This window comes from Pygocentrus nattereri, chromosome 3 (assembly GCF_015220715.1).
Source record: "Pygocentrus nattereri isolate fPygNat1 chromosome 3, fPygNat1.pri, whole genome shotgun sequence".
In the NCBI taxonomy this organism is placed as follows: Eukaryota; Metazoa; Chordata; class Actinopteri; order Characiformes; family Serrasalmidae; genus Pygocentrus; species Pygocentrus nattereri.
This window is the reverse complement of record NC_051213.1, coordinates 16,924,756-16,937,472: the sequence shown is the minus strand read 5'-3', so window position 1 is coordinate 16,937,472 and position 12,717 is coordinate 16,924,756. Positions and strand designations below refer to the sequence as shown.

The following is a 12,717-nucleotide window of genomic DNA, read 5'->3' as shown; positions in this document are numbered from 1 at the left end:
TCTGTACTGCCAGACATTGCTTAAAAAAAATCTACATTTTATGTATGTTTATGCATCTGCATCGACAGAAATGTACATGAAAAATCCCAGATATCTGCATCGACCCATGATTCCCACAGTGCATCCTTACTGATTTGTGGGGGAAAATGAACACTTACATATTACCTTTTGCTTCATATTTGATCTCTAACTCTTAATACGGCATCTAAAGACAATATAGAGCTGTGCACTGAGTGTATCAAAACAATGACACATCTTCAACAATTACTTGAAGAACAGATTCATTTCCAGCTACTCTGAACTTTAAGTGTGCAACATATAAAAACAGATCAGCATGTGGTGCTGTACTGACAGTATGGCACTTGTCTTGCTGTCCTCCTTTTACACTTCCATGTCTCCCTGCACACTCATCTCTCCACACGGGTCCTTTTTCCCCTTGACTTCAACTCCACTAGGACTTCACCCATCTCTTCTTCTCAGTTTTAGCCTCCTCTTTCACCGTTTCATCAGCACCTTCTTCTCAATCTGCTTCTTTTCCTCTTGAGAAGAAGCTTGGGTTATATCTCTTTTCATTTCACTCAATCTGAGCCTTCCAATTCCACAATAAAACAGTGTTAGTGCTAATTAAATACTGTTAGTAACACAATGCTTTCACTTATAACTACATGTCTAATCAACTTTTTTAATGTACACTCAACTCTGACTAACTGAAGGCCCATGAGCCAATCAGAAGAATGAACCACAACTTAATCCAGGACAGACACTCGCTGCTCTTAAAATCAGCTCAGCTACAAGAACACACCTAAACCAACATCTGTGTTAATACAGCACATCAATCTAAGTTTAATTTAACAATTTATATTATTTATATTGCAGTCACTGTGGGTTGCAATTGGGGTGTCGAGGCTAATTTAAATGGTGGCAGCTACTACCCTGTGCCACCCATGTAGTCATGGCCTTATCTGGCAATTTAATGAACAATTTCCATTATAATCTCAATAGAGCTTCAGTGGGTGCTCAGGTAGCACTGCATTCATGACTACACAGACAAGCCTTTAGAATACTATATTATTATTATTATTATTATTATTATTATTAATAATAGCTAATATTATACATTATAGAAAATTAAGACAGAGACAGAGAGACAGAGAGAGAGAGAGAGAGAGAGAGAGAGAGAGAGAGAGAGAGAAAGAAAGAAAGAAAGAAAGAAAGAAAGAAAGAAAGAAAGAAAGAAAGAAAGACACACACAGACAGAAACATGCATAATATGAGTAGAGTTAGAGAGACAAAGACACACGAGCAACAAGATTTCTTTCCCGCAACTATAAGCCAGTCAGTTCAATTGACACGTGTGATTACCTGAGGGATTTTATAACAGAAGGGCTGAGCCTGAGGGCTCCAAACAGCTGCATACACTCACACAGACGAAATATGACTGGGTGCTCATCCCACGCCTTAATCACAAAACACTTAAAGAAATGATGGGGTTCTTTATTCCAGGTGCCACTAATCCTGCAATAATGTCTAAAGCATTACTGAACTGGATCTGGCATCAGAGAAGTCTAAATCTCATCAGTAGTATAATTAAACCATAATTGTACTGAAGTACACGTCCCAGACAGGCATGTTATAGCAGGACTGAAAGCTAGAACATGTGTTTACACTGTACTTTAAAACAATGTGAGGTTAGCCATAATCGGCATGTGAAAGTCTGAAATTCTGATGTTAATGAGTTTCCAGACTCTGGCCTTAAAAAGGATCTTACAGCAAACACAAAGAAGTTCATAAGAATTTTTCAAATGCAGTTCTCATGAACTTAAGAAATTCCCAGGAAAGTTATTCTTTATTTTCTGAAGCAAATCTTAATTGTTTTTGTATATAGACTACAGGGTGTTTGTCATGTAGGCTAACAATTTGTTACATTTTTACAGACTACCAGAAAATGATACCTTATTTGCCTTAACCAGTTATTTAGCCTAATCACACCAGCAACCAACAACAATAAAATGAAAGTAAAATGAAATCTGATCAAAAGTTAAAAAAAAAAAAATACTTGTTAGTCACATTAGCCCTGTAGCCTCAGTGCAAAACTATAGATGCAAATCTTAGACACTAATAGTGCTCTGACCACTTATTGATCGAGCAACAATGATTCTACTAACATCCAGTCCAGGATCATTTATGCTCTAGTGAGCTGCCTATGAGCTATGGCTTGTTAATGTTATGCTAGTGCTGGATCACAGCAGTAACACAATAATACAACACACAATAAAACAAATCAGAAAGTGTTTTTCATTCTTCATTTTAGTTTCATTTTGTTTTTGCAAGGCCTTTAATTTTTTACCAGTTAAAGAAACAGATGAGACATTTAACACACTCAAACCTTCCCATCAAATCTGAAGTGTTAAAAGCCCTAACAGCGCAGTCAGAAGACAGAGAAAATGAAGATACGGAGTCAGTGAGTAGAAGCAATGATAAAGTTCCTATTCTTCTTTCACTGAGTGCAACTGAAGGCATTTATGCACTGGGTAATTGCCCACTCTGCTAAAAATGTTCAACAGCATGTTCCATCAGTTTCCAGAAGAGCTAGCACTGCATCGGCCTGGAGCTCTACACAGTAAAAGAAAGTAAAAAAGAAACCAATGAGCTCTGATGTGAAAGACGTAATCAGTGTTAATTTGTTTGTTTTTGGAATTTGATGTGGAATTTATCATCATTAAAAAGGTTTGATGTGAGAGTTTTTAAACCAACATAAGGCCATTAAAAGTTCCAAAGAGGCCATATAATCACTTCCGGACATGAAGGTGCAAAAAATCATGACTACATCTGCCAGAGATAAACCACACTGAAGAAAAGTTATAAGTTAAAACACAGCAATTAGGATAGACAGACACTTAATGAAATGCTAAACGACCCCAAGATTACAAACTTCTCAACTATCAGAATTTAAATAAGCAAGCTGACATTTATTTAAATCCTGCCATTCACAAACAGCTCATATCAGGGCAACACACAAAAAACCTGGTGTAAGGATTGTAAAACCCAGAGCCTCAAATACAGAAAAAACTGTTTGATGAGTCATTTCTCAACCTATTTTCAGCATCTGAAGTGAACAGAAGGATGCCTTTACAATGATACCAGTTTCCAATTTTAAAATACTGTGCTGTATCTATAATGGTACGAGATTCCATAGTGTGAGAGACATTAGGCCCAATGAAGTGCTCTGCACAGACATATAAACAGATGACGATTCTCAATTACTTTGATCAAGTGCACCTTACAGAGAAAACACTGCTCCTTCATGATACCACCATATTCCCAGATTCTACTCCCCCATGAACGCTGTTAGACATTCCAAATGGCTGTCATGAACATTAAGATGAAGACAAACCCCCCTGCGTAGCCTCAGCAATGACCAGATCATCATCATACCTTTATAGGAGGTTCAGGAGCATCAATCCAAAGAACTGGATTGTTTTGTTCCAGAATGTTCCAACATCCCACTATGCACACCTCAGGACATGACAGTGTTGCAGAAAAGCCTAATGTATGGCACTGCCCCTTGTTGATATTTTCCTTTTATAATAAGAAATACAGACATAATTGTCATATTTTAAGAAAATCTTTTTGTGAAATACATAGTTATTTTAAAGAAATGGATGATTAAGTTAATGTTCTATAATATATATATATATATATATATATATATATATATATATAAAATATACACACACACACACCAGCCACTTTATTAGGTACGTTCAATTGCTAGTTAACACAAATAGCTAATCAGTTAATCAGCCAATCACACGGCAGCAACTCAATGCATTTAGGCATGTAGAGGTGGTCAAGACAACTTGCTGAAGTGCAGACCGAGAATCAGAATGGGGAAGAAAGGTGATTTAAGTGACTTTGAACGTGGCATGGTCGTTGGTGCCAGATGGGCTGGTCTGAGTATTTCAGAAACTGCTGATCTACCGGGATTTTCACACACAACCATCTCTAGGGTTTAGAGAGAACGGTCAGAAAAAGAGAAAATATCCAGTGAGTGGCAGTTGCGTGGACAAAAATGCGTTGTTGATATGAGAGGTCAGAGGAGAATGGGCAGACTGGTTCGAGATGATAGAAAGGCAACAGTAACTCATAACCACTTGTTACAATCAAGGAATGCAGAATACCATCTCTGAATGCACAACACGTCGAACCTTGAAGAAGATGGGCTACAGCAGCGGAAGACCACACCGGGTGCCACTCCTGTCAGCTAAGAACCGGAAACTGAGACTATTCACACGGACTCAACGAAATTGGACAATAGAAGATTTGAAAAATGGTGCCTGGTCTGACGAGTCTCGATTTCAGCTGTGACGTTCAGATGGTAGGGTCAGAATTTGGCGTAAACAACATGAAAGCATGGATCCATCCTTTGTTGTATCAATGGTTCAGGCTGCTGGTGGTGGTGGTGGTGATGGTGGTGTAATGGTGTGGGGGATTTTTTTCTTGGCACACTTTGGGCCCCTTAGTACCAATTGAGCATTGTTTCAATGCCGCAGCCTACCTGAGTATCGTTGATGACCATGTCCATCCCTTTATGACCACAGTGTACGCATCTTCTGATGGCTACTTCCAGCAGGATAATGCACCATGTCACAAAGCTCATCATCTCAAACTGGTTTCTTGAACATGACAATGAGTTCACTGTACTCCAATGGCCTCCACAGTCACCAGATCTCAACCTAACAGAGCATGTTTGGGATGTGGTGGAACAGGAGATTCGCATCATAGATGTGCCACCAACAAATCTGCAGCAACTGCATGATGCTATGATGTCACTATGGACTAAAATCTCTGAGGAATGTTTCCAACACCTTGTTCAAAGTATGCCACAAAGAATTAAGGCAGTTCTGTAGGCAAAATGGGGTCTAACCTTTTACTGTACCTAATAAAGTGGCCGGTGTGTGTGTGCATGTGTGTGTGTGTATATATATATATATATTTAGTAAAACAAAATGCTCAAGCCATGAAACTCAAACGTGTTTAACGACACATTTTGTCAGCAAAACTAATGTCAGTATAGCATGACACCACTCTATAAATACAAAAACAGCATTTATCTGACAGGATGCTATGATGGCTAAGTAACTAGCCTAGTATTTGAAGTATTTTCTTTTCTAACAGTGTTGGTTCAGGGCTGTTCAGAATGTGTTTGTTTTACTTCAGAGTGTTACAAATGAATTCTTGTAAGTGTCACATAATAATAATAATACAAAGTAAGAGATATAAGCTGCTTGATGCACAGGTGTGGGCTTAATTAAACATACAAAACAGAAAAGAGTACGCCTTCCCAATGGGATTAACTTTAGGAATGCACTTCATCCAGTAATCTAATGCATTTTAACCATTCTAACTACTCCACTGCAATAAAAGTTAGGAAACAGGATTAGCAAAAGGCAAGCTGGTTCTAGACCAGAACCTACAATCACATTACAGGCATTACTTTCTGTTTTTTTCTCTGTTCTAGTAACAGCCCAGGAGGAGAGCCAGATAAACCAAATCAATTGGGAAAATTCAATTGGGTGGCTTTGTGATTTACACAATTTACTCTGGTAATTGCCCAATCGACTTTGCTCTGCTGGCAATGCATCAGTCAGGGGTTCTATGTTAATTTTAACAGATTTCCTGATGTCTGAGGAGCAGAGTACAGATCATATGCTACTTGCCCAGAGTGCAATGTCTGATTTAAAAGATGATGATTATGATCATCATCATCAGTTACAATTCAAAATGTTACAGTCTGTGAAAAATATACATAACTATCCTGTGACACCTACCGGAGCCTATGAGGGAGTTACTCATGTAAGCAGGTTCTCAAAAAAGGGTACTTTATCCTCAGTGAGCACTTTCTGGCCTGAAACATGTGCAATGAAATAGTAAGAGAAAACCATATTCCCTCTTTGAACACTTAAAATCACTTAAAATATATTCTACTAAATTATAATAGGGGTTGCCAACTCCCCAATGCTGATTTTGTGAGATTCAATTAAAACTGGTAAAGAAGTTGATATGTACTGAGATGAGGAACTGTGGGCTGATGCTGATGCATAAACATTTATAAAACACAGAAATTAGGACTACATCTACCTGGATTAGTATTACACGTAATATAAGATTAACCTTCGCATACAATTAACAAAATGCAGACATTTCAGCTCAGCAGCCCAGTGTCTCAAACATTCAGTTCCTCCCTCCAGAGTACAATAAATGTCACTAAATATTAATCAAATCTAAACATCTGTCTCACACCGATACTACAGCAGTATTAGCCAATACCAATATGATTCTGAAACCACTGTGCATCCCTAAAACTAAGCATATTATAACTCTACAAGAAACAATCTACTATATCTTGTGGCCAAGCTTACACGCATAAGTTATCTAGAATCATATCAATATTTTCAAAAATGTTGCAATTAGTGTTCCAGCTAATTTGAGTCAAATTATGTTTGAGCCTAATTCACTTTAGCATATTTAAAACACATTTGGTAAAGAGCATTAGGTCTAAATTCAATTTCCTGCAATGGAGTCCACATGTTTGGAAACTGATTCAGGACACTCATTTTTATTTCAATATCTATTTGCAATTATGCAAGACACATTCATTAATTCTGTTATTTTTTAATTTTTAAAAAATCCCTTTCATTCTGCTTGACAGAATAAGCAAATACTTATGTAATGGGGAAGAAAGCAAGTTCATTAAAGCCAGCTCCACACATCTGGCTTACGTCACGGGTAAAACACACCATCAGTACTACTTTATTTACACTTGAATGCAATTTTACAGAAAGCATTATATTAAAATAAACAGTGATGTAAGAAGGAGAGGAATGATGTATTTTCAGGTTCGGCTAGAATTTTTCATTCTGGGGTCAAGATTCCATTTAATTAAAAAAAAAAAAAAAAAACACATTCTTTAATAGTGTATTGAGATGATTTCCCCCTCAAGTGTTGTAACCCATCATGACCAGTACTGAATGTATTCCATTTGCTTTCTTAAAACAAACTCCTAAATATTAAAGATGGCATTCTGGTATTGAATTGATGGGTATAAGTATGAGACCAATAGCAGCACAAAATGCTAGAATGTGATAAATAAAAAAAAAATTTAAAAAACCCTCCTGTAAGAAAGCGTCACAACATTGATGCTATCTGAGTGTTTCTTTCTGTGGAGTGGTAAAGTGTTTACACCTGGCTGCTCTTCTTGCCAGAGCACCATTGGAAATAAGAATGTTCTAATGACTTGCCTGATGAAAAAAAAATGAAAATTTTAAAATCTTAAGTGAAGCGCTTAATTAAAAGCGACTAATATTAAAGACTAGTAGTTTTATAAGAAATATAAGATTGGTAGCAGTCGATACAAGGTTTCAATGTCAATATCACAAAAGAACAAGTGGTATTTTGTTCTAGTGGAGAAACAGGTAAGCAAAGTAAAGAATACAACAAATGCATGAAAGAGACACCAAGCTGAAGACAAGCATGATAAGAACTAAATTAAGTGGGTAGTTCACTACACATTATTCAAATCTAGTAATGTTATATACGCTCTGTTTTATCTGTACCTCATCAAAGGACATGAAGTCAAAGCAAAATTGATTTAACCCTCAAAAATGTAGCCAGCTGACTGCAAGTCAGTACACGGCTCCATAGCCAGCAGCAGGCTCATCTGGAGAACACTATGGAATGCTAGCGAAATTCCTCTAAAATGACTTCACAGCTACAAAATCTTATTAAAAATATTGGTATAAAAATGATTCCTTCTTTAAACAGTTTAAAATCTAAAAACAAGGGTCCCTGTAGGCTTTAGCAGTAGCCCTGACTTGCTCAGAGCCAGAAATTAGTCTGTTTTACCCACCATAAGCTCACTATACATTCAGCATGTTTACTTGATCAGAAAATCAGGTATATTCCAGCAACACCTACAGCTGAACACAGTTTTGTTCAGACATGTCAAACACATCGTCATTTCCAAACAAATGGTGCCGAAGACAAAGCAGACTCAGAGATATCAGACATATCTCAATGACCAATCACTGCATTCCACAGCCTTAAAATATAAAGCCAAAGCTTAAACCTCAGGAAGAGTCACTGTTTCAAGTATTCACTGCAGTAGTAGTTTACTGTGACAGAAGAATGTGATAATTAGCTCATGGCTCATGTCTGGGTGCTGAGTGATACATCAAGGGAGTGAGATCAAAAATGTAATATAATTATACCTTTTTAAGCTAAACAAACGTCTATAATGTGCTGTTATTCTGCACTAGCATTGTTTAAAAAAAAAAATACAAAACTAAATAAAAAATACGCTGACAGGCAGATGGGAATAATATGCCAATATTGCGTTACATTACATCACATCACAATACAGACTACCTCTCTGAAAACACTGTGTACATGGTCACTTAATTAAAAAAAAGCACTGCATGTTTCATTACGAGAGCATTATTAAGGCTATTTAATTGGATTCATTGCAGTGGAGTGTGTAAAATGTTCAGTAGCTTCTTAAACTCCTTGGAAACACTGGTGGCTCCAAAATGCACTGTCATGTTCTTCATAACGTTCATATTTCATAAGCTACATTCAAAAGGTGGGTGTCGTATGAGAGCTGTAACTGTCTTCTTTCCGGTCAAATAGATGGTGATGTAATTTTAAACCCTTATAATAATAATAATAATAATAATAATAATAATAAACAATTATAATAATAAATAAATTTTTAAAAGTCATACATTTTTTTCTCTACTGAAAGTCGACCCGTTTTCTCCACAAATCTGGGCTATAAAGAGATGGTGTCAGATAAACTCTGTAAAAATTATTTTTATAAAATAATACAAAGAGCATCTATGTTTTTTGGCTTTCAGCAGTAAATAGTAAGCATACAGCAATATGTGTATGATCATACAACACACTTTCTGTTCAATTGAGGGGCTTTCTTTAAGTTAGAAAAAAAATTAAATAAAAATTTGCATTTATTTCATGCAGTTACTAAATAATTTGTCTTACGATTTGGTCGTGTAAATTCAGATGGAAAAACCAAAATATACCCTGGGGAATAAGAGGTTAAATCACTGTATAATATCTCTAAATGTGGCAGTACTGGTGCTTTTAGTCATTTCAAACTTATCAAACCTCAGAAAAACTAAATATTTTGATGTATACCATGTATCAAGAAAACGTTTAAATATGATATATTATTTTTGCTTAGTTAGAAGTTAAAAGTCACTTGTATTACTACAAACAGGAAGGTCACAGTGAAAAATGTTGTGGCTTATTGATCAAATTCAAACATATTTGCATACAGCAGTCTTGCTGACTTCCTGAACTACATCAAGTCGAGTCTCTATTCATTCTCTGTGTAAGTCGCCTCATGCTTAACTCTAAATATTCTTCATATACTATAATATTCTAAGAGCAGCACTGAATTTTCAACTGCATTGGCCTCTCTGCACAGCTCACTACTTTTCTTTCTTGCTTTTTTAGCTACAGCGAAATTGCTCACTTCCTATAATATGGGCCTAAACTACTGCTGAAGTTAATTCCCCCACTAAGCCAGACAATTAAAGGAATCAGGCTTTGATCACTCTCTTCATTCTGCTGTGTGACACCATCAGCTATATGCGGTGGCTGTATCCCAAGCATGGTTTGAGTGATCATAATTACACCAATCAGCCATAACACTAAAACCTCCTCCTTGTTTCTGCATTCACTATCCACTTTGTCAGCTCCACTTATCATACAGATGCATGCTGTCGTTCTACAATTACAGACTGTAGTCCATCTGTTTCTCTGCATACTTTGTTATCCTGTTCTTCAATGGTCAGGTCCCCCACAGGCTACGGCAGAGCACTTGGACGGTGGGTCATTCTCAGCACTGCACTAACACTGATGTGGTGGTGGTGTGTTGGTGTATGTTGTGCTGGTCTGAGTGGATCAGATACAGCAGTGCTTCTGGAGCTTTTAAACATCTCAGTTCAGGGTCACTGCTGGACCGAGAAAAGCTCACCAACCCAAAATAACCAGTCAACAGAACCCTGTGGACAGCATCCAATGACCACTGATGAAGAATTAGAGGATGGCCAACACAAACTGTGCAGCAACAAACAAGCTATTTCTCATATTTATCCTTTTCAGATCAGTGATTAAACATGATGTAAAAATATGAAATTATTATATGATATTAAATTAAAGATTCAGATGACTGAGATGAAATCTACAATTTAGCGACATTTAACACAATAAGGATTTTAACCCCATTGTGTGTATAGCAAATTATTTTTAGATATTTAGATAGATATTTAGATTTGACAGATACTTCAAACTGACATTTAATGACCTATTTATTCAATTTAAAACACAGAAGGTTTTGACAACTCTGGGCTACTGGGAAGAATTATCTGCACTTTATTAATGTTCTTGCATTTGCAGCCTACACAATCTTCACCGCACCCCTGAACACTAGTATATTTGCTGTAACTGAGGCCTTTTAAAAGTGAAGTAATTGGTGTATGCCTCAGTCAAAATAAAGCCAGACTTCACAGGCTGGTTGCAAACATACCACTGATGCAAAACCAAACCCTGCAGATATGGAAAGTCTCCAGGAATTCTTAGGCTGACACTCTGCCTGTATAACCCAAGACTCTAACCAACATAGTTAGAAATTATTTAAAAGCTTTCACAAGTAAACAAAAAACACAGCAGCAAATTCCACATTTTATCTCCAGAGTGCTCACTCGTTTTGTTTACTTGATACTCAGCCCCAGCCACGCCAGCTCTACTGAGCCAGAACTTGTAAACCACACGGGTGATGGTTTTTCACTGATCAGGTGAACCCACATACCTCCACTTGCACAGCTCAGGAAACTCCAGAACTGCATGATGCCTTTCCACGTGTTTCCCCAAAAGCAAGCCTCTTTCCTTGTGCTTTTGTCTTCTACATGCGTACCTTTCGAGGCATATCAACATAACTAAGTCTTCCTGCTGCACACACCTATGGAAGTCCTCCTGGCACCTCCCTCTCCCATACACTAGCCATGACTTGCCACAAGCACCACCTTGCACAGGCAGCAGTCAGGTTACGCATGTGCATTTCCCCTGATGTCAACAGAATAAACCGTTATTCTCATCCACATGAGGAAAAACAGGTCAGCTTCTCAAACGATAAAGAAAGAGAGATCTTACTACTGAGAAATGGAAGAATTGGAGGGGGAATGAAAACAATTCAAGCAGGTGAAGACAGCTTATTCCTCCACATCCAGCAATGAAATCAATGAACGTTGCCATACTGAGTACAAGTAGACCTGCTCAGAAGAACCAAGATCGTTTTACGTTGTCGTAAGGCAGCAAGTTAGCTACAAAAGCTTTAAGTTCAGCTACATATAACTTTAGAGCCCCACTGCTGTTTGTTTTTGCCCGTATGTACCACAATAATGCTGATTTTGGAAGTAATATTGCCTGTAGTTACCCCAAACGCACCTTCTGACAACAATGCGTTGTGCTCATGAAGCCCGGTAAACAAACACGGACACCAACGAAAAACAAACCTGCCCGATTTTGGCTGGGTACTTAGTCATTTCGTTTGAACAGCCACATTATTTGCATTTTCTGAGACAAATAAAAGGAGAATAACTTCATTTGACTTCAATTGTGAGGCGCGACCTGCCTCACGTTAACCTAGCTTTTTAAAAATCCTAACGGTAACCGACACCAAATGCTAACAGACTATTTAGCGCATTTAGCGTTAACATTTCTCAAATCCAGCCAGCCAACAGTCCTGGTCAGCCAGTCGGAGTAGAAAAGCGTTATCCTCCTCTCCCCAAGCAGGCTAACTATAGACCCGTGCCCCTCACACTATATGCTAACTGGCTAACAGCCTTGCAAGTTAACGCTTTTCTTTCTAACAATCATGTTCTCTCCGGAGGGGCTGCTCCACTCTTACCGTGTGCTCTTCATCCGTTACTCCACAAACGCCTTGATTCCGCAGTGTTACCACTGTGGAGGTCCCGTTCTTCAGTTAGCTGTGTGTCTTGTTTCCTTTAAAAGCTCAGTGGGGTCTGGCTCTCTCGCCTCCACAGTCGGAATACTCCCTCTCTCCTGTTCCCACCACCACAGCGCTGCATCCCGCAGTCATGGCTCCAACATGGCTGACGCAGAGTGAGCGGGCCCGGCGCTGCTCCAGCCTCATTGACCTTACACTGCTCACCGGGACCCAGCAGTTTCTGACCACGCTGCCGTTTTCCTCACCTGTCTAGTGTCTCTCTTTTCTGTTCCCTTTCCCTTTTCGAGCAACACTGCAACATAACTATAGCGAGGGACCCCAATCTCGCCAGAAAAGCTCTGTCCATAGAATTGCATGGTCTGGAGCAGCAGCATATGAGCCTAAGGTCACCATGTCCAATGGCAAGCGCTAGCCAGGACCCTACAGCATTGGGCTGTTCTGAGGAGTGATGGAGCGCCATCGAATACCTTTAGGGATAAGTTGGAGTGCTGTTTGTGATCTAGAATTAATCGTCCAACATCAGCACCTGACCTTATTAATATTCTTATGGCTCCATGCAACCAGATCTTCACAGCAAAGTTCCGATAACTAGTGTAAAGCCTTCCTAGAAGAGTAGAGGTTGTTACTGCAGCAAAGTGGGGCAAACTCCTTATTAATACCCTTGATTT

The 12,717-nt window shown here is 38.4% G+C and overlaps 1 protein-coding gene across 2 annotated transcripts in view; it reads right to left on the bottom strand.

The window, feature by feature from the left end:
- Positions 1–12,390, bottom strand: part of ptk2ab (protein tyrosine kinase 2ab) — a 97,796-nt gene extending 85,406 nt beyond the window's left edge. The window contains exon 1 of one of the 2 annotated variants that reach the window (XM_017713184.2): positions 11,990–12,390. Coding sequence is in view for 1 of the 2 variants with exons in the window: in XM_017713176.2 (XP_017568665.1) it covers positions 10,892–10,928 (37 nt within the window). In the remaining variant the exon portion in view is untranslated. Of the gene's footprint in view, positions 1–10,891; positions 10,962–11,989 lie in introns of those variants that run through there. The other variant, XM_017713176.2, reaches the window with a different exon arrangement.
- Between the last annotated feature and the right edge of the window lie 327 nt (positions 12,391–12,717).